The 27,097-nt window shown below is 37.1% G+C and overlaps 1 protein-coding gene and 1 long non-coding RNA gene across 6 annotated transcripts in view; both read left to right on the top strand.

The window, feature by feature from the left end:
• LOC113433733 (organic cation/carnitine transporter 2-like) overlaps nucleotides 1-6,634 on the top strand; it is a 41,468-nt gene extending 34,834 nt beyond the window's left edge. The window contains exons 7-10 of the mRNA XM_026696451.2: nucleotides 1,813-2,027; nucleotides 3,115-3,297; nucleotides 3,592-3,727; nucleotides 4,663-6,634. Of these exons, the coding sequence (XP_026552236.1) occupies nucleotides 1,813-2,027; nucleotides 3,115-3,297; nucleotides 3,592-3,727; nucleotides 4,663-4,750 (622 nt within the window). The 3' untranslated portion in view covers nucleotides 4,751-6,634. The remainder of the gene's footprint in view (nucleotides 1-1,812; nucleotides 2,028-3,114; nucleotides 3,298-3,591; nucleotides 3,728-4,662) is intronic.
• Nucleotides 6,635-7,704: 1,070 nt separating this feature from the next.
• Nucleotides 7,705-27,097, top strand: part of LOC148126932 (uncharacterized) — a 66,784-nt gene continuing 47,391 nt past the window's right edge. For all 5 annotated transcript variants that reach the window (XR_015741730.1, XR_015741732.1, XR_015741729.1 and 2 more), the window contains exons 1-3: nucleotides 7,705-8,078; nucleotides 15,034-15,204; nucleotides 18,619-18,767. This is a non-coding gene — a long non-coding RNA (uncharacterized LOC148126932). The remainder of the gene's footprint in view (nucleotides 8,079-15,033; nucleotides 15,205-18,618; nucleotides 18,768-27,097) is intronic.

Here is a 27,097-nt window from a genome sequence, read left to right on the forward strand (position 1 = left end):
TAAGTAAATGGACGAAGGAAGGAAAATTCTTTCCATTAATATAAACGGCCTAAATTCAAGAGCTAAAAGGAAAAGGATTCTAACCAAACTAATAAAACAAAATGTTGATATAATTTGCATACAAGAAACACACATTAGGAAAAGTGAGGAGAAATTCCTAGATTGTCCGAAACTGGGAAAATTATTTACAGCACCAGCTGATAAACACAAAAAGAAAGGTATTGCAATCTATGTGAGAGATGACTTAAAAGCGGAGTTAATCTGGGCGGACCCTGAAGGAAGAACTCTGGTGGTACAAATTTCGATTAATGGCATTACACTCTTACTGGTAGTAATCTATGCCCCAAATGATGATCAAGGTAAATTTTTTAAACATCTCCATCAAAAATAACAGAATTTGAAAATGGTAATATTATTTTGATTGGCGATTTTAACTCTATTGCTGACTATCGAAGGATCATAGTAATAGGAGTAAGAACAAAAAGGAAATAGAGAATTCTCTAAGCCATGTAAGGATATGTTGAATGAAATGAATCTGGTAGATATCTGGAGAAAATTAAATCCCCAAAAAGAACAGTTTACTTATTATTCTAACCCACATAAAATTTGGACAAGAATAGATATGGCTTGGATAAACGGTGAATTATTTAATGAAATCAAAGATAGTTAAATCTTACCAAATGATTGGGCTGACCACAACCCAATTCAAATAACCTGGAGGGTAGAAGAAAACCAAAGAAAAGATGGACTTTAACACTCATTTAATAAAAGAAGAAGAATATACTAATAAATTGAAAGAAGAACTGAACTTCTTCTTAAAGGAAAATAATAATGATCTAACCAAACAAAATATATGGGACACATTAAAAGCATATATAAGAGGTATAACAATCTCTTACAATGCTATGAGAAATAAAAGAAAGTATGCCCAACAAAGTAACTTACAACAAGAAATTAAGGATTTAGAAACCCAATTACAAAAGAACCCCAAAAACCAAAGAATACAGAACCAGTTATTAACAACTAAACATAAACTAAATTTACTGGAACAAGAAAAAATTGGAGATTAGTCTGAAAATGACTAAACAAATCTACTTTGAGCATGCAAACAAGTTAGGGAGATGGTTAGCCCACAAACTTAAGAAAACGAAAGAAAAAGATTGATACACCAATTAATGGATGAGGGGGCAATATGCAAGAGGAGATAGAGAAGAAAAAGAGATCACTTCTAATTACTTTGGGAAATTATACAAAAAAGAAGAAGTCTCTGAGGATAAAATAATGAAATACCTGGAGGAAGCGAATGACAAAGCACCAACAGTTTAAAGTAAAGAATACAAGTGCATAAATGGAAAATTGCCTCATAGTGTGTAACATAATAAATATTCTGTCATTCCAACACTAATAGAGATGCAGGTAGTTCTCACTTAACAATTATTATAATAATTAATATAATAATAATGGGACTGGCAATTCTGTCACCAAGTGATACAGTCACTATCAAAACATCACATGACCACAACAGACTGACAACCTCTCTTCCCCTGTGATCATTAAGCAAATCACTTACGTTCGTTGGGTGAGAAATCATGTGGGCATGACTTGCAATTTCACTACTGGCTTTTTCATTGACTCTGCTTTTTGGAAGCTGGCTGTGAAGTGCATAAAGATAATTTGATGTGGCCATAGGGCGCTGGAACAGTCTTATATATCCATTGGTTGCACAGTCTACCTGTACGGCACAGCACAAATCCCATGCAGAATAGTATCGTTGCCCCTATATCCTTATTGTCACCTAGATCTGTCTTTCAGGATGGTGATTTCCATAGGCTACTTTGGAATCTCTCTGGATACCCCTAACTTGCATGGAGACATCTACCTCAATTGTTTCCTTTCAGCAGTAATTGAAGTTCCAGCTTATACTATCTCTTGGCTGCTCCTTCAGCATCTGCCCCGGCGTTATTCAATGGCAGGAGTCTTGTTCTTAGGAGGCTGTGTCCTTCTTTTCATTCAGTTCGTGCCTACACGTAAGGCTGTTTTCCTTGACACTTTATAGCTATGGGGATAGCCAACTAAGGTGGTTTTTTTAAAAAGCAGTATTCCATAATAATGCTATGATGCACAGAAATATATTGCAGATCTATTTCATTTTGTGTTCATCTTGTTTCTCTAGTGATATAAAATGATGTGCTATAATTCTGATTATTTGTTCTTTACTGTAGTGGCAATTGAATAATATCTTAGATTTTCATCTGATGTACCATGTCACAATTAGAAAAAATATATAATAGAAAATCTACTTCAGTAGATGTATCTGGTAAAGTAGATTCTTGCCTGAAGCAGAACAAAATAGTTATATACTATAATTATAATAAAATACAGGTATTCCTCATTAACTATCAATAGTTGGGACTGATAACCCCATTACTAAGATAAATGACTATTAAGTGGTCACATGACCATGACTGTGTTTTCCTTTTCCCCATTCCCGAATCTTTCCTTCCTTTTCCCCATTCCCCCACCCATTCCCTCCCTCTCCTCCCACTCTACCCACAGCGCTGAGATAGTTGGCTCAAAGCTTATCAGTTTCTGGCTTAAACTAATGAGACTCCTAATCACTTCTCCTCTTGAATGGTCACTCGGGCACTGGGATAATTAACAATAAGGGAATTAATGTTTTATTTACATTCATTGGAGAAAAAGATATTATAAGAGAGTAAGCAGGCACACAGAAAATACACACTGAAGGCAATGTGGTGGCACTGGCAACAGTGAGAATGCTCAGCAAACAGCCAGTATTTTCTTCACTGTGTGCCAGCTTTACTCCCTTGTAATCCTTTTCTCTCCAATCTCTGCTCTGCAGTGGATGGGGGAAAATAAAAACAACAGGTCAGGCACAGGGCAATGTGGACTGACTGTAATGGTGTTCATGTGATTGTGGCGATCGAGTTACTCAGGGACAGGCACCATCATAATTTTGAACGGTTGCCGAATGGGGCACTTAGTAAGTGAGGGTTATCTATGGTATAAATGAAGAAGTGAAACAAAGGCAGGCTATTGTTTTATTGTTTTACTGGCAGCTTTAATTTCATTTTGTTTGGCTCTTGCTTATAGAGCTCAGTATTCTGGCCATCATCCTCATGATGATTGGAAAATTTGGGATCACAGCCTCCTTCTCAATGGTTTATGTGTACACTGCTGAGATGTACCCAACTATTGTGAGAAACATGGGAATTGGAGCCAGTTCAATGGCCTCCAGAATTGGCAGCATCCTCTCACCTTATTTTGTGTATCTTGGTAAGTTGCCTGTTTTCTGTTAACTCGAGATCATATGCCCTGCTTTTTAGTATTACAGCAAACGGTTACTGGTCTCTGATGTACACACTTATAACATGTTGTTGCTTGGAAAGATGTATAGAGATGGAGAAGAAGATCTCAATTTCTGATCTTCATTTTGAGGAAGTCCTCTTCCAGATCAGATCCAAATAAATCTATAAATATAAACCATGCCTCAAAGCCACAATATTAGGAAATGTGAATTGTTAAGCAACTTAACAGGAATAACTCATTGCTACTTGTCCTTTCTACTAGGTGCCTACGATAGATTTCTTCCCTACATCTTAATGGGAAGTTTAACGGTGCTTGCAGGAATCCTGACCCTGTTTCTCCCGGAAACTTATGGAACTCCACTCCCAGACACTATTGAACAGATGCTAAAAGTTAAAGGGTAAGGATGTTGCAGAGTAGAAATAAGCAAAAATTCCACCTTATACTGTAGCAGATTATTTTGGAAAAGCATTTGAAATTTATTACAGAAAATACTAGAATATTGTAATATATTCCTACCATAAATATTATTAGGATATTTAAAAGAATGGCATGAAGAATAATATAATGGAAGAAATATTTGAGTTTAAATTCAGGGAGTCATTGAGAATTAGCAGCATACAAGTTTAGTAAATTATAAATTATTAACATTTAAGAAATTATTATTAAATTCCTGGAGAACAGAGTTATGATATGCAAGAGAAATTCCAATTGTTCCTTTTCTAACTTTTTGAGACCAAATCATAGTTCTGTTAAATTAAAGCTATATAGAAATTTCCCAACAACGTTTTCAGTAGTTATTTATCCCAGATTGAAAGCATGATTAGGTCTAAGTTCCTCGCAGCTGAAAAAGATGAGGTTAGTTGACATTTGGGTAAGTCATGTGTTTAAACATAACAAGCCAACCAAATATTTGTATTATGATCAGAGCGTGCTCACTCGGTTCCTGAGTTCCTGAGTCTCCAGAAGTCTCTAGAATGCTACTTTTATGTCATATGATAAGCCTATATAAACTACCTTAGGTTTCCCAAATGACACAGCCATAGACTTCCATAGAGGGGTGAAAATAGAGTTTAATGAAATTATACCACAGCACAATTTTACTTTTACTGTTTCAGCATAAATGTTATAGGGATGAATATCTTTCTGACGTCATAATGCACATTTTATCATTTATGCCTTTGTGCACTGGTTGGTTTGAAGCTAGGCATGTAGAAACATTTACTGCATAGTAAAGAACAAGCATATTTCTTAAATATGAAGCTGAAATATGCTTGAATTATTCTGGAGGATTACGTTATGAGAATGTCTTTTTTTCTGTTTCCTTTTTTACAGAATTAAAAATATAAAATCACAGAAACATCAAGATAGAACAGAGCATACAGAAGAGAATTCAGCTATTCTAAAGACCACAACATTCTGATGAAACTGCATTGTTCACAGTATTATACCTTGGACATTTCCTTTAATTTTCTTCCAGAAAAGACTAACCTACATACTTTTTTCCTAAGATGGGAAATATATTTATTAAAAATACATTCATTTTGAGATTGTAGATACAATCTATCCCAGTATGGGATTTTTTTTGCCAGAAATTGCTTCATGGAACAGTGTTGGATATAGAATTTTTTTCACTTTTAGGACACATCAACAACTATCCTTTTTGTGAGACTGCATTTTTAAAAGATTCTTCATGGTACAAGTTAAGTGTTTTAATATCACTTTTTCCATACATACTGTCAAAAAATTAAATAGGTAATAGAGTTTGGATGTTGTCACTCCACCTTGAGATTCTACACCTTTTCTTGAGAGAAAAAATAAGCTTGAAATGATATAGAGGAAACTGGTAGAGTAGACCTTAAAATAATTATGCAAATAACTGAATGCAGTAAAAGGAGAAGAAATTGAAGTTGATTCTTTTTTATGAGCACATTTAATAGAAATAGAAAGACAAATGTTCTAATGCAAAACACTGGCAAATTAGTTTTGTTTGCAGAATTAAATTCTTTACTGCAGATTTAAATGATAGCTATATACAGTTGTTTATAGGGAATAATGTTTTGCCTTATTTAGACATGTTTATTTTTTTTATCAAAAATTGCATTTTTAACTCTTTCATTTTACTGTTCATTAAATTTCCTCTGATGCTAAAACACATGCTCATCTGTATTTCCAATTTTTTTAGTTTTGTACTATTTGTGTATAAAATAGTTATACAGGTATGTAATAAAGATATTTTATAATGCAGAATGTATTAATTTAATGGGAATGTACCAATCTGGGTCCTTCAATTTCCCTAATTGTTGCCCTTGGAGTAAGCAAAGAACTATTTGAAATGAGTATCATGGCATTTATAAACAAGGTTGTTGATCACACTGTTGGAACAAATCTACACAAAAACATTAACCATAGATTCTAGGAACTATAAATTGCATTTATATGCTTTTTTTTCCAATCAGGACTCTGGTTTGCATATTATATTATTAAAAGAATTAAATGATTTTTATGATGCATACTGCAATGAATTTTACACAGATTAAGAAATCTGTTGTATTATCAAGCTGTACTTTTGCTGTGATGATTTGTTGGTTGCTTTAAAACTCTAGCAAAAGTGACACATAAATATATTGAAATATATAAATACTTTTGCTTCTAGTAGATACAGAGGATATAAATATTTCAAATAAATGTGTGGAAGCATTGTAGATTGTCTGTACTCCAATTGCTACCCAATTCCTTGAACTTGCTGTTTTCCCAGTAAGAATATGCATAGCATCTTATCATGACAGTAACTATTGTGCTAATTGTAAAGGAATCTCCTAGTTGACGTTGTAGCACTATGCAGAACATGCTAAAACTACTTGCTTGATCTGACCTGTTTTGAAAACCTCGTAATGAAATCTTGCTCAGCAATACATGATAGGTTTTCAATATTATTATTCTAAAAGCCTTTTTTGCCTTAGTTTTCCTCAGAGACTATTTGATTTCATCTCTTCAACAAGTATCCTGCAATGTTCCTTTGAAAACCAGGTTGTCAGCCTTGTAGCTTGGCAGGCTACTAACAGGAGTCAAGAGAGTTTATAAAGAAAATAATAGCATACTCTTTTTAAAATATAGCAGAATATAAACTAACCTCTTGACAGGTTCATGTGCTTAAAAACATTCCCAGGGTTGTAGCCTTTGTATATGAAGTTGCATTTTGTCAGATGTTTTAAATAGTAATTCTAAAATGATTTATTTATAAAATATTTCAATATTGGGATGTCACATTAATTCAAAATAAAAATGAATTTATTTCTTGGAAAAATGTGTTACTCTTTTGAAAATGTTTTCTACATCTCTCACATTTGCCCTAAACAAATAAACAAAAATCCCAAACTTGAAAACCTCATAAAAGTGTTTCCCAAAGTTCTTGATAATTGTAATTGTTCTTTTCTGTATCATTTTAGTGGCCAAGGAGCCAGAACTGTACAGAGTTTTCTAGATGCAATAACATTGTAAACATTACAATTTGTGAATTTTATTCGTACCTTGGGATTTATATTTTTTACTGTGGTGGTGGATCCTGTACTAATACTGATTATGTTAATCTAGTCTAGGTAATGAAATATCTGCAATAAAACAACTCAGAGAGCACCAAGGATCCCTCATTTCAACCCTGAGTTACAAATATTCTTCTCCACTATCATTTTCCATCAAACTTTATGGGTCACATTTTGTATCATGGGTGATTGAAGACAAACAAGCAAGACAAGTTATTTTCCCCCTATGGGTTCCAAATGTACAGTGCTTGTTTTAAGTGTTAGTGGAGAATTCCAGGAAAAGGATGGAGGCCTGGAGCAAGACTGGTTTATCCAGATGTTGCTAGCAGACCATCTTCATGTATTACGCAATGCTTAAGAGTTCTTTTCAGGACTCTGCAAAAGCACAGATTCTCCATCTGGTTTTGAGAGACCTTTTAAAATGAGACTAGAAATGCAGGTATGGAAATATGGTATGATATGAAGATTGATTTTTATTTTAATAGTTGCCTTTGTGTAGAAAGTAGAATAAAATTTTTGCATTGTCAATGCCCTTTGTTGTAAATTACTATGGAAATGAATAATCTACATTCATGCAATAAACTTCTATGCAGATTAGTGCCTATAATGATGCAATTGAAAGAGTTTCAATTGTAGTCAGCAGAGAATCAAGATAGTAAATAATAGCTTTGGCCCACCAAGAATTATTTCTACAAATGCAGCTTCCTTTTTGATCTGAACAGTGTATCACAATATTAAAATTAGGTTCAGAGTTGCAGCTCAGATTAACCCAGGTTCCTCAAACAGTCACCTCTCTGTGAACACCTTTTTTACTTTCTCTTTCTAAACCCGGACATAAAACATTGCAGAAATAAAAGAGAAAGCAATTGTAGTCTTGCTTTGATTTAGGAATCGGAGGCTTGCAGTTGACAGAATTGAATGTGGAAGAGAGTCAAATAGGAAAGATGTTGTTTTAAATATTTAGAAGTAATCAAATCTGCCAGTAACACCTGGATTAAGATTGCTAGTTGTTCCTGATTCTTCTGCATGACCACTGAAGGATATTTGAAGACTCCTGAAGAAAAGAAGCAGTGCACTGGGGGTAACTTGATACTTTCGTGAAGAAACAAGTTGGAAACCATTTTGTAAAGTGCATGAAGAAACTCGGAAAAGATAAGTTGCTTAGACCCAGAAATAATGAAAAATAGAAAGGAGAGAAGAGGTCAAAGGGTAGGGACCTCTTTATTATAATGAAAAGGCTTTTATTTCCTTCCTGCTTTTCCCACCCTAATTTTGTTTGAGCCCAACCAATCTTTTTGTGAAACTGAGGAGTTGGCTTTCTGATTTTTAATTGACCCTGATCGCTAAAACTGAAACTTTTTCATCTGTATTTTTCATCTTGTAGATCTAAAATTAATTGTAAAGGAAGATGTTTGATGTATTGTTTTGGTAAACTAGTCCTCAGTTCTTTAGTCTACTTTTTATCTGCAGTGTTTTTGTGATAATAGACTTATTATCAATATTTTTGATAATACAAATATTTTTATAAAGGACCATTAGATACTTCTAACTCGTACAGATGATGTAGCTATGATTAATGTTTCCTTATCTATTTGGCTCTTGGGAGCAATGTGTTACAGAAAAATTTTCACTGTACATGTTTGAAAGCTATGTTTTCACTTACAGTGAAGAATGCAGGGGAAAGAGAAGCTTGTAAGTGGAAAACGTTGACATTTGCGTCACAACCCCCCGGAAGAGATGTGAACAAGAATAGCCAGCCACTCTCCTCTCCCTTTGCCCTGCTTTTATTTTATTTTTTAAATACACACAGAGACTTCTGGAGGCTACTTTTGGTTAGTGAAGGGACGAGGCAATTTGTTTCTTAATAAAAGCTGTGCTACTAACGTATTTCACATAAGCTAAAGCTGCTGCTAGATTTGGATTAAAAAAAATTCTCCTCTGCACGTGAGCAGGCTGATGGAAAGCTCAGCCTTGATTATGTGTTGACCGCAAAGAAAGGATATCTCCTATATAGCCCATAAGAAATCTGATCTTTATTTTCAAAGATGTTTATAGCAGGCTATTTATCAATAAACAGAAGCAAATGAGAGCAAAGTTCAACTGTTCCAATGGGCTAGGTTAAAGTTCTCTTTAACAAATGTCAAATAATTCCTTCACACATTTTAAAAAGATTATTGAAGAATGCCTTATAGCAGGGACCTCAGGGACCACTAAATTCATGCTTTTAAATCCCATTGACCACTAATATGGGTTTTTTTTTAAAAAGATACATAATATTTAGTGCAATATAAAAAATGCAAATAATTTTTCTGCAGACCACCAAAATTTTCTCGCTGGCTGTCAGTGGTCCGCGGTTGGTGACCACTGCCTTATAGCACTGCAATATGCCTTGAAACATTATATCAAGGACCTTATTTATGATTTTTTTTCTTTAGAAAAAAGATATTGCATTATTATTGTTGCGGTTGGTGACACAGTAAAGCTACCTTTTGCAATTGAGTGATGGTGATTTTGTCAATGCTGATGGTGTTCAAGAGATGCTTTAGCTGTTTTGGGATTATTATTACTAATCAGCACGTTTCTTAAAGGTCTAGAGAATATTGGGAATATAAGGGGCAGTTATCAACTTATATTGATTCAATTGAAACATCACAACAAACCATGATTTGCATTTAGAAATGCACAGGTTGTAGCTCCAAAGCCATATGCCACTTAATGAATATAGAGAAAAGTAAAGTCCTACACTTAGGCAAGAAAAACCAAAAGTACCCATATAGACTGGGTGAAGCCAGGCTCAATAGCAGTAACTGTAAGAGGGATCTTGGAGTCTTAGTGCACAACCAGCTAAATATGAGCCAGCAGTGTGCAGCAGCATCCAAAAAAGCTAATGCAATCCTAAATTGTACTAACAGAGGGATACAGTCAAGATCAAGGGAAGTACTAATGCCACTCTATAAAGCCTTAGTAAGACCACACCTAGAGTACTGCATGCAGTTTTGTTCACCACATTATAAAAAAGATGTTGAGACTCTAGAAAAAGTACAGAGAAGAGCAATCAGGATGATTAGGGGGCTGGAGGCTAAAACATACAACGAACAGTTGCAGGAACTTGGCTTGGCTAGTCTAATAAAGAGAAAGACCGGGGGAGACATGATAGCGATCTTCCAATATTTGAGTGGCTGCCACAGGGAGGAAGGGGTCAAGCTATTTTCTAAATTACCTGTAGGCCAGACAAGGAATGATGGATGGAAACTGAACAAGGAGAGATTTAACCTGGAAATAAGGAGAAACTTTCAGACAGTGAGAACAATCAACCAATGGAGCACCTTGCCCTCGGAAGTTGTGGGAACGCCATCACTTGAGACTTTCAAGAAGAGATTGGACTGCCATTTGTCAGAAATGGTGTAGGGTCTCCCGCTTGAGTGGGGGGTTGGACTAGATGACCTACAAGGTCCCTTCCAACTCTGATTATCTGTATCTGTATCTAATTCTTGTGGTGGCTCCAATCCACCCCCTTATCCACAGAAGTCAATAGCAATGTAATTTTTAGTGTGCCAGAAGGGAGAAATTGTTATAAAGTATACCTGAGGAACAATCGTATTAAGTCTTTGTTTAAATACTTTAGCTTTCATGAAATGAATCATGCAAAACTGTTTTTCCTGACTTTTGAGAGTGTGGCTCCCACTACACCACAGACCAAAGCAACTCTTGACTTGAAATAGTTTTATCCTGCTAAGGATAAATATTAGTGCTTAAATATCTTAGTTTTAGGACTTGTGCAGAGAAAAGATTGTGTTTTAGATCACATTTATATAGAAACATTGAAAACTCAAAACATTTAAGCACCACTCTAAGTGTTTATGTGCATACTGTTCCTCATGTGCATCTTAATTTAATGCAGACATTAAAATGTCTGTTTGCAGCCTGACGTTGATGGAAGCATGACAATGGCAAAAAAAAAGGGGTTGGTTCTACCAATAAAAGTAAACATATAATCCATTTTTTTCCTCTCAAGTCCATAGCTCGCTAAGACTTTTGGAAGTAATAATTTATTTGCAAACATAACTAGCCTCAGTAGCATTGCCACTTAATAACCCTCTTGATTCTGCATTTTAGAAGTGTTTGTCTGTTCTTGTTCTTTTGTAAAGAGATGTTTAACACTGATAGACATGTCAATCATGACCGTAACGGAATCTGCTCATTATGGTCTCAAGTCATGATGGTTGTTAAGTGAGGTGATCATGTGATCACTTTCCTTAATGATCCTCACCCCTGCTTTCCCAATGAAGTTGTTCAACAACTATATGGGTTGTTAACCCACTGAGCTATGGTGGCGCAGTGGTTAGAACGCAGTACTGCAGGCTACTTCTTCTGACTACTGGCTGACTGCAATTTGGCAGTTCAAATCTAATTATAGTGACAATTATCCTTAATTTAAGATTCAGAAACCTGCTGAATTGGACTTAATTTCCTGACTGGCTCAAGGTTGACTCAACCTTCCACCCTTCCGAAGTTGGTAAAATGAGGACCCAGATTGTTGGGGGCAATAAGCTAACTCTGTAAAGCGCTTAAGAGAGGACTGAAAAGCACTGTGAAGCAGTATATAAGTCTAAGTGCTATTGCTATTAAATAGAGCATGGAATGCCTCAGGGGTGGGCAGGTCCTGAGAACTCTAGAATAAGCGCATATTTGATAGTTGTAGAAAAATGACAAAGGATTTCAGTGATGTCTTAAAGATGGCTGATTTAGATGAATCTCTGTATTGCTTCAGCTGGAACAACTTGGCTTTCCAGAATCTTAAGTATAGTCCTTATTTCATACAACCATCCAATCTGGAAGAAATCTAACCTGAAATTATAATGACACTGTTGTAAGGGGGAAGCTCTAAATTGAATTTAAAAGTTGCTCACTAAATTCAACCAATTTCTGAACAATTATTGCCTGCATTTCATCACAAAACATGCAACCCAACATGATATAACAGATTTGTTTTTATTTGTACCACATCACATAAGGCTATTCTGTTAGTTCTGGAGAATTAAGTGTGGTGTAACGTAAGTTGACATCAAATCTACAGGAGGACCAAAAAGGAATTGACTTTCAGCACTTAAAAATAAAAATGAACTTGGCCTTTGAGTAATATGTTACACTCCCCAAAGAAGGTGGGGCAGGACAAAAAAAACCAATTGAATTTGTTTCAATTAAATGCTATTAAGATGCTGACTTTCTCATACATTCACTGAGTGAGGGACTGAGGGAGTAAGATGGGTAGATAGATTAACACTTTGTGAAATATACCCAGCTATTTAAAGTCACCCCTCTCTTCTACGAGCATTAAGCTAAGGAATTAATACAACCTAATTACAATTTGACTGGTTGTAAACTGGAGTAAGCTGTAAAAAGAATTACTATAGTTGTGCCATGCTACTTGAAACACTTTGCTTCATTTAAAAAATTTGAATATCTAATATAAAAATATCAAATATAATATCTAATACTGAATAATATAAAAAAAGGGTTCTGTAAAATTCAGAAATACCAACTTCTACAGAAAACTGTTTCAGAGTTTGTGTTTACTGTAGTATATTTTATATATGACCAAACTAATTTTGGTTTATGTGCATTTTGAACCAAAAGATGGCAGCATTCTTCCAGAATAACAACTTTCTGTGTCTGTGTTTTAGGAATAGGATGAAAATATTCAGGAAAAAAAAATGAAAACCCTTAACCCTAATCAGTTTTGTAGTATCATCTGAGTACTGTATAATATTTATAATCAAAGCAGGGCAAATTTATACATGTTTGCTCAAATGTGAGCCTGATTGTGACCTGTTTTCTAGAAAACACAGAGAAGAATATTCAAGATTGCAATATAAGAAAACATATAGATTAGATAAAACAGTCATTATTGTTCAATTTCTTATGTCTTAGTTTATTGTACCTTGCAACAAATTCTCATAGATATTGGGATATTGATCTTCCATGACATCACAGGAGTTCTCATAATTATTAATGATATCAAGTATGTAGTAGTATTTTGTTGCAAGAGGCCCAGTCATTTTGGGGTATGGGGAGGGAGGGGGAGGGAGGGAGAGAGAGAGAGAAAGAGAGAGAGAGAGAGAGAGAGAAACAATTTGGTATAGTGGTGAAAGCTGGTTGGAGTGGGGACATTGGGCCACTCACTTTCTCTCAGCCCAAATCATCTCACAGGGTTGCAATTGTGGGGATAAAAATAATCTCTCTCCCTCCCTCACTCTCATTCTCATTTTTCATAGTTAAAAATGTAATTAGCAGTGTTATTTTCAGTCTCAAATGTTTTTCCAAAATACTTTTGGGTCTCTCTGTGTTTTTATATATTGTAGCAGGAATAGACAATTTTGGGAGCTGCTCACACACTGAAAATGTTAATGGCCTCAACATCATAAATTATTTTTTCTGCTGAAGTATATGTATGTTCTGAATGAGTTGTTTTCTGTTTGATCATATTTAAAGGAATAGAGACGCTTGCAAAAGGGGAAACTAGCACAAGGATATAAATTTAATGAATAATTTACAACATTGCTATTTAGGAGAATATCCTTATTTAAATATGTTGCATTCTAAGTCCCGGTCTTTCTCCCACCCCAAAATTCAAGAAACCTCTTTAACTGAAATTTCTGGGATGGGACGTGGTTTAAATAAAATTTTTATCCTTAAAAACCGCACGCACATTTGCAAAGTAGAGCAAAGTTTTTCTTCAACTTTCATATGGACAATATGATTTATTTTCTTATGCTTCCTACTTAACTGATCTTGAGAAGCAGGAAGTTCTGCCGGAAGAAAGAAGCAACAAATAATTGAATTCAGGCATTTCATTATTTGGAGCAAATAACTGAGTGGAGGAAAGTACAAATCAGTCAAAATATAATTTAAATGTTTGTACACTAAAATATGCAGCTGATAAAGAAGATATTTTTAAAATATACCCACTTTATATAAGCTGTATTTAAACCAGATTCGAGCTCATAGTATTCATTACATTTATTTCCGACCTTTCTCTGAATTCCAAGGCTCACGGCAGCTTACATTGACAAAATGTTTAATAGATAAAACATAATAAATTAAAGCAATTAAAAATCAAAGCCAAAACTGAAATCAATCATTATAGGAATTAATAATGAAAAACTTGGGGGAAGATGGAATTTTATCCACTTCTAAATATTAAGAGAAAAAACATCTTAAGCATATGTCTTCCATAGCCTGGAGCTACAGAGAAGGCCCTGTTCTATATGGTCACTAGTCAGACCATGTGGGGAAATCTTCAGAAGGGCTTTTCTGCTGTACTTAGGATTCAGGCAGGCTTACAGTGGGAGAGACAATGCCTAAGGCCAATCCCCAAGCCATTTAAGGTTAGCAGCAGCATTTTAAATTGTATATGGCAGAAAACTGTTACTTAGAACAGATATTTCCATATAGGTGCCATATATTGCACATACCTTGCACTGTTCAGCAGCTTGGCCACTATATGTAGCCCTAGTTGCAATTTCCTGGTGCTTTTCAAGAGTAGCTCCATATATTTCATGCTAGAGTAGTTGAAATGGACTGCAATTGTATCCAGGGTGTAAAGCATAGATAATTGTAGCTAAGTCCAACCAGCTCAAGAAAAGTTGGAAATAGTCCATTAGCTATAATTGTGTGACTGTAGTCCCCACAATGAATGCTACCAAGAAATACACTGTCAGCATTCCCAAAGGGCAAGCCTGCAGTCTTGTCTAAAACAGACTTCTCTTTAATGTCTAAATTTAGCTTTTGCCCTTACCAATAAAAATTCTACCTTGTCAGGTTTTAATTTTATCTAATTTCCCCTGATCTAGCCCATTATTAAGTTTAGAAAACATAAAGGAAGAATAATTGATTGCTTTCTTTGAGTTAGGAAATAGGGATGGTTCTCATCAGCATGCCTTCAAGCATCTCAGTCTAAAGCTGCGGATGAATTTCTCCAGGGTTTTTGTTGTTAATGTTATGCAGCCTAGGGGGCACGATAAGAACTTTCAAGAAGAGATTGGACTGCCATTTGTCAGAAATGGTGTAGGGTCTCCCGCTTAGGTGGGGGGTTGGACTAGATGACCTACAAGGTCCCTTCCAACTCTGATTATCTGTTATCTCTTATCTGTTAACTCGATAGGACTCCATAGTTGCCTAAATGTCAAACAGTAGCACCTGACACCACCACCTGGCATAACCTGATCTAAAGACTACTACCATTGGGGACCAAGCCCATTCCTCCAACAGACAGACCAGAAAGATACAATGGTAGATACAGTGGTGGGATTCAACTGGTGTAACAATCCGTTTGGTGAGTACATGCTCTGCACCCACGCACAGCGTTTAAAAAAGCCCATTTTCAGCTCTAATACTTACCTTCTACTGCAGCCCCTGTGAAGAAAACAGCTGAGCCGTAGCCAACTGCTCTGTCACGGAATCAGCTGTTCTCGAAAACAATGAAATAAAGCACAGGGAAGTGCAGGGGCAGGTGGATGGGACCAAATGCTCACTGGGACTACCAGTTCACCCAAACCGGTCTGAACTGGTAGAATCCCACCCTGGGTAGATGTCTGTTGAAAGCTGTTGATAGATCCCAAAGAATTAGCAAGGTTGCAGAGCCCATCTTGCTTCTGATGTAGGCTATCTGTAATTGACCTAAGCAGTCACAGAATTCAATCACTTCTAGGAAAATATCAATCAAGTGTATCCTCAGTCAAAATTGTCTTTGATTTTTTTTTTAAAAAAAGAACAATTAGCCTTTCACAAACCTTTTCTCCAAACTCCGAAATAATTGAATGAGACATCATCCAGTTTGCCAAATAGACAAGAAAAAAGGGTGTTTTTGCCTGCCCAAGTTGACTTTAATTTGCCAGTTGCTAATCTCCCAACTGAACAGAAATAAGGGCAGTTTATCCCAATGTTTTCCACAATCCTCTTTTGATGGTCTCTTTTTTGTTCAGTCCATCTCGGTTTATATTCCAACATTTCCTTCACCCGCGTTGCAAAAAGAATCCCTCATGACTGTTCAAACTGAACACAGAAAAGCAGACATTGATCAAACATCACCGTGTTGGATAGTCCTTGCATATTTCTCATTAGCTACTAAAGTCATCATTGCCCAGATATATTGTGGTCAAGCCTCTTTAACACCACTGTTTCTAGGAAGGATATATTAACTGCAGTTAAATGTGTCCAAACAGTTTTGGAACAGGAATGGCAAACTCAAACACAGGCTTTTGTAAAGGCAATTGCATGAAAACACAGGCATTTGTGATCTACTTGCAAGCTTTATATAAAGAATACTTTTCAAGAGCCTGGTTTAATTCCTTGAAGCTTGCCTATATTAGCTAAAGATTTCACGCTGAAACTTGTCCTAGTCCTACCCTTTCCTGTATCAAGAGGTTATCCTTCGTAGAGGAACAAAGGCTAGCATTTGGCTGTATTATTGCTTCGTTGCAGCTGGGTGACCTTTATCTAGTGTTTCTAGCAGTAGCTTGTTGGAGATCCATTTCTTTCATCCAAGTAATAATCGCTGCAGGAGCTCCGTGTAGCAGCTGTAAAAAGCTTGGGTCACAGATCTCAACCTTGATACATTGAAGAAAAGATGACCGCTTCTGTCCCTTCAGTGCTTCCAGTCATTTTGTTGTAGGCTCAGTTGGTCCCCTCTTCTTTTTATCCAACTAAAGAAGCTGACAGAAACTGGTCAATTGGAGACCAGTTTCTGCTAGCTTCTTTGGTTGACTAAAAGGAGGAGGGGAGAAGCAACCGAGCCTACAACAAAATGACAGTTCTGGGGCAACTTGCCACAGCCAACTCATCCTGGCCAATTCATCACGGCCAACTTGCCATGGTCAACTCACCATAGCCAACTAGCTGCAGGACAACTCACCGTGGGACGGACAATTTGTTATGGAGTATAATATAATTATATTAATATAATTACACTAGTATCAAAACAACTGTGGAATATAATCATTAAAGAAAGGATGCCATATGAGGAACAAAAGGAAATGTGAATGACAAAAATTAGAATAATTTTGGGGTGAACTTTATCTAGTGTTTCTAGCAGTAGCTTGTTGGAGATCCATTTCTTTCATCCAAGTAATAATAGCTGCAGGAGTTTCATGTAGCAGCTGTAAAAGGCTTGGGTCACAGATCTCAACCTTGATAAATTGAGGAAAAGATTTAAATAATTGAATTGTTGAATTGTTCCATGGTGAGTTGTCCTATGGTGAATTGGATGTGATGAGTTAGCCATAGCAAATTAACCGTGGTAAATTGGCTGTGATGAGTTGTCCCTGTCAACGTTCCAGAAAACCTTCCAAAGCTGACAGTCCCATTCCACAGATATTCTAAGCGGGGAGCAGTTTTTAATCACAAAAGAAGTTAACCATTAAATATACATTAAATATTAACCTATGAAGATTTTATGCAATTTCTCCTTTGATATTAACAAGTTGATTAAGGGCTTGGAAGGAAAAAATAGTGAAATGGTTGGAGGCATTGGGCATAATTGCCCTGGAAAACAAAAGACCGCAGAGGGTACATGGTAGCTGCTTTCAAGTATCTGAAAGCCTGTCAGGGCCAGATTGGGAAGAATTGTTCAGAATTGTTCTAGAAAATAGGAAAAGACACCATGGCTTTAAATGACAAGGAAGTGGGCTTTGAAGGAGATCAGGAAATTCCCTTATGCTAAGTTCAACAATGGAACAGATTGCCAGAATCTGTGGTAGATTCTCCATTGAAGATGTTTAAACCAAGGTGTGTAGAAAACTGTTGGGGATGCTATAGTATATACTTTCTGCACTGGAGTTCATGTTGGACTGGGTCATCTCTAAGATCTATTCCAGGCCTTACATTCTGTAATTATATTATTCCTGCAGGATTCATCTGGTAGCCTGGATTTCAAACACAGGTAATCCTTGACTTACCACAGTTCAATTAGTGACTGTTCAAAGTTATAAGGGCACTGAAAAAAGTGACATTTTTCACAGTTATGACCTTTGCAGCATCCCTATGATCATGTGATCAAAATTCAGATGCTTGGTAACTGGTTCATACTTATGACCATCACAGTGTTCCAGGATCATATGATTTCTTTTTGCAACCTTCTGACAAGCAAAGTCAATGGGGAAGCCAGATTCACTTAACAACCAGGTTACCAACTTATCAGCTGCAGTAGTTCACAAAATAATTGTAGCAAGAAATGTTGTAAAATGGGACAAAGCTCACTTAACAAATGTCTCATTTAACAACAGAGATTTGGGGCTCAATTGTGATGGTAAATTGAGGGCTACCTGAAGTAATTACAGCAGTAGCATGTAGTTTTGCAGAAACACATAATTTCTCTTGAGCAATTGTTGACTAGATACTTTTTTAAAAGCTTAGAATGCTATGGATGTGGTCTACAATGTTTAATCCTTTTGGCACATAGACAATTTGCACTCCAACATTAATGTCTTAGAAATGTAGCACGAAACTTCTCAGATAAAACCCATGTATAAACATGTTGCATGTATTCATATTTTTGCCAAGTACAAGGTCTAATAATTCATTCCTTGTTTTGTGATTAATAATAGATTCTTTAAGATTATGCATGTCATGTGAAGAAAGGAGATTGTAAATTTAAAAACTGTCTGTCTGTATACAGTACTCATCATTAATTGTTTCCAGGAGGTGGGATGAGTACTAAAAATGATGAATACCAATTTTTTTTCCCATACAGAATAATGTAGTGAGTCACAAGGCAGCCGATACTGACACTGACACTTGTGCATTGAGTACCAAATAAATGATGAGTACCAGGACAAAATGTACACGTCAAAATGTGTTGCATGCCAAATTCGAGGAGTTTCAAAGCAGTTGAATACCAAGGTACCTCTTTATATATGTATAAGTATCGTGTCTATGTCAGTGGTGGGATTCAAATTTTTTTACTACCAGTTCTGTGGGCGTGGCTTGATGGGCCTGGCAGGGGAAGGATACTGTAAAATCTCCAGTCGGAGGTGGTATTTGCCTGTTCTCCGAACTACTCAAAATTTCCACTACCAGTTCTCTAAAACTGGTCAGAACCTGCTGAATACCACCTCTGGTCTATGTGCGTTTATGTATGTGTGTGTAGAATGAAATCCAATTTGGTGTGGAGTACATTCTGACCAATAGATAGATCCTCACTGCTTAAAACAAAACAGAAACAAAACCCAAATGCTTTTATTTTGTTAGGTACTATGTTGTAAATATTTAAATGGGGGAGAAAAGAAAATAATGGTAGAAAAGACAGGGAAAGTCACAAAGTATCACTTTCTTCTCCACAAGGATAACTTTTCCATGTGTCAGCCATATATTTTCCTTTATAGGAAAATTGTTCTAACGTTCTAGCATTGCCCTCCTCAACAGATTTTCTATACCAAAAGAGAGAGAGAGAGAAAGAGAAAAGTAAAACATTTGGATTAAAAAGCAGTGTCGCTGTCGAGTTAGGTTTGACTGCTAGTAGCTATGTTGACACTTCCTGTCAGTCTTACCAGGTACAGAAGGCAGGAAATGCAACCAGATAAGCGAATTCTATTTTATTGTAAGTCTACATTAACTGCATCTTGCAAGTCTGAAAGGGCAATTCTCCCACTGACTCCTTTACAGCCTGGAAGACTAGAGAGGACCCTCCTGAGCTTCTTGCCCCACTGACTATCCAGTTGTGGGCTATGCTGTCTTTTATCTCACCATAGGTAGGATCTATGTCTCCCAAGGACTTTCCCACATACAGTTACCCTTTCTTATTATTTTCTTGGCAGCATTTTTGGAAACAGCTTTCCAATTCCAACCCTGCTTAGTTTTTTAAAGATTCCCAGGGTTAGTTGAGACAATTAGAAATGGCAGCAAATATAATCTGGGCCCACACAAAATTGCTTTGTGGGCCACATTTGAAAACACCTGCTATCGTCCAGTGATTATTTCAGGGTTATTCTGAATAAAGCTATCTTCCTATTCCTCAGTCACTGACCTCTTATCATCCAATCTTATGCACTTTGTCACTGAAAACTTCTGGCTGTTACCTGTTCTATACAGGGCAGCTGTCACTCTTTGAAAGAAGAAAGTGCTAGACCAGGGGTGTCAAACAGATGGCGCACGGGCCGGATGCGTCACGTGTAGGCCACGCCCACCCCAGTTCCACAAATGGGAAAAACATTGAGAAACGTCACATGACGGCAATGTGATGTGGTGAGTTTGACACCCGTATTATAGACTGTGGCTTTGATGCCTGGGGAACTCAATCACCTTGGAGGATTTGTAACCTGGCCATGATTGGTGGGAGCAAACTTGCTTAGCCTTGATCCAATCCCACAAAGTAGCATATGACAAAATATTCTGCCTTTCCCCTCCTTTACACTGTATTGTTAATAGTGGTTGAACTTTGAATAGAAAAGTAGCACAAGCATTTTTATAGGTAGTATAACAGCCACATCTGCTTAATTCTACATTCTGATATTGCTAACATAGTAGCAGGAATTTACTTGGCTCTCCAGAACAGGGTGCATTAGTGCAACCTAATCACCTCCCCTCAAAGTGTTAAAAGTGGCTTCATCTCGGAAAGTTTTCTTTGACTGATGTAAACATTGCCTCTGATTGTCTCCACATGAATATTCATGTGTACAGGCAACACTTCTGTATGCAAAGAGGCATGAGTGCACAGACAGGTAATTAGAAGTCATGTTAATGCAATTGAACCAAAATTGTTGAAGGACATGGTTGCTTTAATGTTTCAGGAAGGTTTTCTTGGCTCGTACAATGCTTTGCAAAGAGTTCCTTTCAGAGTTTTTCCATAACTGTTATTAAAAGCTGTACATTAGAACAGTGCATCATACATTGATAGGTATGGATTGAAATGGAAGGACAGTAGTATATGGCTACATTGAAATAAAATTTCATTGGCCAAAACCATGGAACTGTCTGCTTCATTGAATAAAGGATTTCTTTCTTCAAGAATATCCACGGCCACCTGAAATATTGCTGTTCACCATAATTTACCACATTTAGAAATCTAGACTGTTTTAAATTTTTGAAATAAAGCTGCCAAGGAGCTTCTTTGATTATTATTATTCCTACCTCTCACCAATCTGGGAGTCTTGGACTTCCAATTTCCAAAATCCCTCATCAGCATCGGAATGGGAAAGATTACTTTAAATATCACACCGTTCTATAGACTTACATATTAAGATAACAAATACAATGTATACTACATAAGTGGTCTTTAGAATCCAGATGTAGTATTGTAGCCGAACACGTCTAGAAAAAATCTGTCACATTCCGTATAAATGCATAAAGAATTTATAAGCAGTTATTTGTGCCACATTTATCTAGAATACTGCACTTCTGTACAGGGAGCTTCCTCCAACCCAAAGACCCATAGCAAAGTATGGCTGGTCTAGAATGTAGCAATGTCAGAAGCATATTAGTATGCCAATGCTACACCTTGCAAGCTGCACTGGTTACCAATTCCTTTCCAAGTGCAATTCAACTAGCTGTTTGTTATTTACAAAGCCATTCATGGCTTGTGGCCTGGATCATTATGGAAGCCACTTACTTCCAATTGTTCTGCATGTCCTATAAGAACTGGCAGAATTGGTATGCAGGGTTCCAGAGGTCAGCCTTCCCTGTCACCATAGTCCTCCCAAGGTCCATTTGGCTCCAACAGATTTTGTCAAGTGGACCATCAGGAATTTTTGCTCTTTCCCAGAGACATTTTGTGAATCCACATGTATGTCTGTTGTCTTAATTCTTGTACTCCCCATGGGCTGCTACTTTTGTATTGGTTCCTGTACACTTCCATTTTTATGAAGTTTTGAAGTATGGTATAGACCAGGGGTTGCCAACCTTTTGGACCTCAGGGACCACAAACTCATAATTTTAAATCCCAGGGACCACCAACCGGTTATGTGGGCATGGCCTAAATTATGGGTGTGGCTTGGTGGTCATGTGACTGGCTGGGCATGGCTTGTATGTAAGTATTATAAATATTTATATAAATATTGAATGTTTTATATAAAAAAGAGCAACTTTTACCCAAAAGCAGGCAAAGCAGGCAGGCAGAGTGAGTTGCTCACAGAATCACAGATTCATTCAGAAATCTATCTATCTGCCATTGGCTAGCTCAGTCAGTCACACAAAATTTGCTTGCAAGCAAACTCACAAAATTAACTCACAACACACCATGTATGTAAATATTGATTTTTTTTATTAAAAAAAGCAACTTTTATCCAAAATCAGGCAAAGTAGGCAGACTGAATTGCTCACAGAATCATTGAGTGATCTATCTATCTGCCATCGGCTAGCTCAGTCTCAAATTTGCTTGCCATGAGTCTGCACTGAATTTGCTTGCAAGCAAAGGGAGATTCAGCTCTGCTTAGCTAGAAAGCAAGAAATCCAACCATTTCCTGCTTCCTAGTTAATCTAAATCTCCCGACACAGCAGAACAGATGATGGTTGGAAAAAGGAAAACTAGCAACTTAGCAGACAAGTTTGCTGAGTAAGGAGTGAGTGGGTGGGGAGGGTTACCACAGGCCATGTGGGCTGAGCAGCCTTGTATTTCTGCACAGCCTGGATTAATTGCTTTGGGGGGTGGTGCTCTGGGGTGAGATTTCTCTGCCGCCCACCTAAATTTTAACACAGCCCACCAGTGGGCCACGGCCCACCGGTTGGCAACCGCTGGTATAGACTGCTTTTGGTCAGTACCAACTAGTCCTATAATATAGGCCCAATAAATAAGATGCAGGTGCATCTTCAACAAATGCGAACTTCAAAATGGTGGACAATCAACCCCACCCCATTTTACATATGTGCAAAATGTGAGTCACAAGTTTAAAAGGAGCAGGGCTTTGATTGCCTTGTTGCATCTGTCATTTTGAAGTGAGTTATTGTTGTAGCAAATGGCTTGGTTAGGTGGCCTTATAAATTGAATTATTTGTATTTCTATATGGAATATTACAGTTGTGTAATATTGCACAAAAATCTGTTGGTATAGGGATCCCTGTGTACTGGAGTGGCAGGAAGTACAAATTAACCATATTGCATGTAGAACACCAGCAATCATATCTTAGCACCAGCACTTTATTTGTTAGCGTGGGTGGTAGGCATTACCAAACACTTATAGTATCATAGAATGGACTTTCGTTAGCAAGTTAATGATTGCCTGGGGACAATAAAGATAGCAAGGATGAAAAGGTGTGTATTCAAAGGCATACAATATGTTAAGTCATCTATTTCTGGAAAATGATTAAAATAACCTCATTAAATTCAGAAGAAAGATAAATATCTGGAATACTGTATATTTTGTGCTTTCTTTCTGAGATATCTAGAGACACATCTCAGAAATGTTCCTTACATTTCCATACCCTTCTCCAAAAGTTGTTACTTTTCATATGCGTTTGAAATGCTTTTCTGGGAATAGGTACAATGTGTCTTTGGACTGGAGGGCAGCAGATTTTAAAGGGTGGTCACAATATTGTTACATTGAGATGTGATTGGCTCTTAGAGGCACCAATATCATTTCAAAGTTCAAGTTTCAAATTTCAAAAAAAAATTACTGCAGGTGAACAGAGTCAGTTTCCATCTTTGCTGAGACTCATTCAGAAAATCTTTTCTATGTCTGTGATGAGTTTGTATCTTTGCAGACAACATATAGTGAAGAATAGTACATATTGAAAGAGTTGTGGTTAATTTGTGAGATACTGTATACTGCTAGCTGGGATTGTACACAGGAAGACCTAACAACTATGCTGCAGGCAGGCAGCAATAGCTATGCTGGAACTGTGGGGGAAAAAATCAAATCTGAGCCAAATTGTCCTAAGAAGTTTGGATTTCGTTGGGACTGTTACTTGGAACCTTGACAATTGCCCTATTGAAATCCTGGGCATGTTTTAATGCAATTTTGGAATATTTTAGTATTGATTGATTGATTTTCTGATCTTTATTATTTTTACAAGTACCTCAAGGTGGCAAATATATCCAACATACCTTCCTCCTCCTATTTTCCCCACAACTAGAGTTACCTCATGAAGTGAGTTGGGCTGAGAGAAAGTGTCTGGCCCAACCCAGCCAAATTTCATATCATCTTTTCTTTCTTCTAAAATTGTCAATTTCACACTCTAGCATTTGAAACATGCCCATCTAGGAGACTTTCATTTAAATTGTCTGATAAACCTTTCAAGACAACTCCCTGCTGTACAAATGGGGAAAATGGAGCCACCTCAGCTTGTTCACTTGCTTTACTTGAATATTATTTAAATGACCTTCTTTGAAACATTGGTACAAAAACTGTTCTGCTGAAAAGAAAAGAAAAGAAAAGAAAAGAAAAGAAAAGAAAAGAAAAGAAAAGAAAAGAAAAGAAAAGAAAAAGAGCTGGAGGCTTATACATGATCTTTGAAGACTAAGAATTTACATTTTCCCTCCATCCAAGAAAACAAATGTCAAGTATGTACAACAGTTTATATCTTTGAAAACAATGTGCTCTAGTCCAGTCCATCAAAGTGTCAACAGGTATCCTTCAACTTACAACCACTCATTTGGAGACTGTTGAAAGTTACAATGGCACTGAAAAAAGTTACTTATGACCATTTCACACATTTGTAATTGTTGCAGCATTCCTGTGGTCATTCAGATCCTTGGCAATTGGCATGTAGTTATGATAGTTGCAATGTCCCAGGGGCATATAATCACCTTTTGCAATCTTCTGACAAGCAAAGTCAATGGGGAAACCAGAGTAATTTAACTGAGTTAGTAACTTAACAACTGAGTGATTCGCTTAACAGCTGAGGAAAGAAAGGTTGTAAAATGGGGAAAATTTTACTGAACAACTGTTTTGCTTAACATAGGAAATTTTGGGCTCAGTTGTGGTCATAACTCAAGGACTATCTGTACTGCAATCAGTCTGGTATCAAATGAGGAAGCTGTGTTACTTCAACTTAGAACAACTCCCTCTGTCAAGTTTCTCACTCGAGAATTAACAATTCACTTGAGGCTAAGAGGGGAGGTTATCTGTTTCCCTATTCATAATGCCGAGTAAGGATTTTATGACTGAATAAATTTTATTAAAAGATGATTTTACCATCCAGTCTCTCTCAGTCTTCGTAGGAGAAAGGAATTATCACGTACCCTTTCAGTCACAGTCCTGCTATTGTAGGAGTTAAACTTCAAAGCAACAAATGAAATCCATGTTTTAGTGGATGAATTTATTACAGTTAAATGGTAATTGCTTCTGTCTGAGCTTTGATCAAAATATAGACTTATTCTGGAGACTGAATCTATTGTGTTTAATTAAACAATTGATAAGAGATGGCATAAGAAGCAATCCAGGATAAATCATTTATAACATTTAGGATGGTTTGGGACAGATAAGATTCAGTGATAAACTTTCTACAAGTGGATTACAGTAACAAAACGTTAGCAGAGAGATTTGAAATTTTAATTTTGTTTTGCTTTAGTATTCCTCTTCTTCTTGTTAACTACTTTGTCACTAATATAACATATAGAAGACAGGTCAATAATTTGCAAATAGATTTAGTAGTTTAAAGAGACACTGTTTCGCAAGGGGTGGGAATTAAAAACGTATTCACCTAGAGAGGATAATATGTGTATACATGGTGGGTTTTTTGATGCACCTTTTAAAATATAACTACAGAAGCACAGAAGAAGAAATAGAAAGAGATTATAAATGGGCAAATGAAAAAGTGAAGAATAACAAGAAGCAAGAAAAAGAAAAATATCTAAAGAAGCAACTTCCCATTTTCTTTGCAGCAGTTACAAACACATCAATTGCCCTGTCCCCCTCCCATGTTGCATAGCAAAGTTCCCTTCTTCCCACAAACAGACCTTTTTAATTGAAGGATTAAAGGAGGAAAAGATAAAAATCATTTTTAAAGGATTTGGTGTTATTCAACTTGTTATAAAAAGTGCAGTGGTTATTATTTTTTAAAAAACAGGAAAAATAATGGTGATGCTCCATATTATCTAGACCAGGGGTCACCAACCTTTTAGACTCAGGGACCACCAAACTCATAATTTTAAATCCCACAGACCAGAGACCCTGGGAAAATCCCCCCAAAAGTCTGCAGGAAAATTCTCCACCCTGTTTTCCTACCGATCAATCATTCTTTATTTGGGATCTTGGGATATCATCTCCAGCTCCATTCTCAGTGGGAGAGAGAGAGAGAGACTTTTGACTTCATGCAAAGAAAGCAGCAGAAGCTTACTTTCTCTCTTCCAAACTCTGCCAGAAAAGAGTCTTTGCCAGTGCAGCCTCTTAGAGCAAGAGGCCTTGCAAGGTCCCAAAGACCCATTTCTGGGGGAGTTCATTTCTGGGGAGTTTCTTTCTGGGGGAGAGAAAGGATGACTTTTGCTGCTTTCCTTGCATGCAGCCAAAAGCAGAAGAAGAAACAAGCGGAAAGAAGCAACCCGGTGGCCAGGCCAGGCATGTGGGGTGAGTGGGGCAAGTTCCCCCGCCCGCCCTTTCCTCCCTCCCCTCACTACCATGTGTTGTTCGCAATGCAAGCGACGCAAACCTTGTGTTCTTGGGGGCCATGTGGGTGGTGCAGCCTTGTGTTCCTGCACAGCCTGGATTAATTACTTTGGGGGGTGCTTTGGGGGTGACATTTCTCTGTGGACCACCAAAATGTTCTCACGGACTACCAGTGGTCCCTGGCCCACTGGTTGGCAACCACTGATTTAGACTACCTCCATCCCTACTTTCCATTGGCTAGAAGAAAACCAGAGTGAAAAGAAGATGATAGAGGTTCTAAGAAATACTGCTGAGTGTATAACAAGTCCAAATGCAAAGAAAGACATGGAGGACTGTAGCACTCCCAATAGATTCTGGACTATTTTTAGTCTGAGGTGCTCAGTGCATATTGCAGCCACAAGGATGATATCAGCTCGTCTGACTCAGGCATTCACTTGGCAACATGCCTCTTGGAGGGCAAGTCATGTGATTTGAAGGAATAGCTGAGCTGCAACAGCATTGCTGGGCGTGACTGGTTTCTCTTGAGAGAAAGGAAGAAAACAAATATGCACACACAGAAAAAACAGCATTCAAGGGTTGGCAGATAAGTGTGCAACTGTGTTTATTGTCTTTATTCAAAGCACCTGTGATTAGCTAACCAATTCCTTGAGTTTCCGGGGGTGGGGGGGGTGGGGGTGGGTGGGAAGTACCTGGGTGG

Source organism: Pseudonaja textilis, chromosome 2 (genome assembly GCF_049901715.1).
Source record: "Pseudonaja textilis isolate UNSWEBS1 chromosome 2, rPseTex1.2, whole genome shotgun sequence".
Taxonomy (NCBI): domain Eukaryota; kingdom Metazoa; phylum Chordata; class Lepidosauria; order Squamata; family Elapidae; genus Pseudonaja; species Pseudonaja textilis.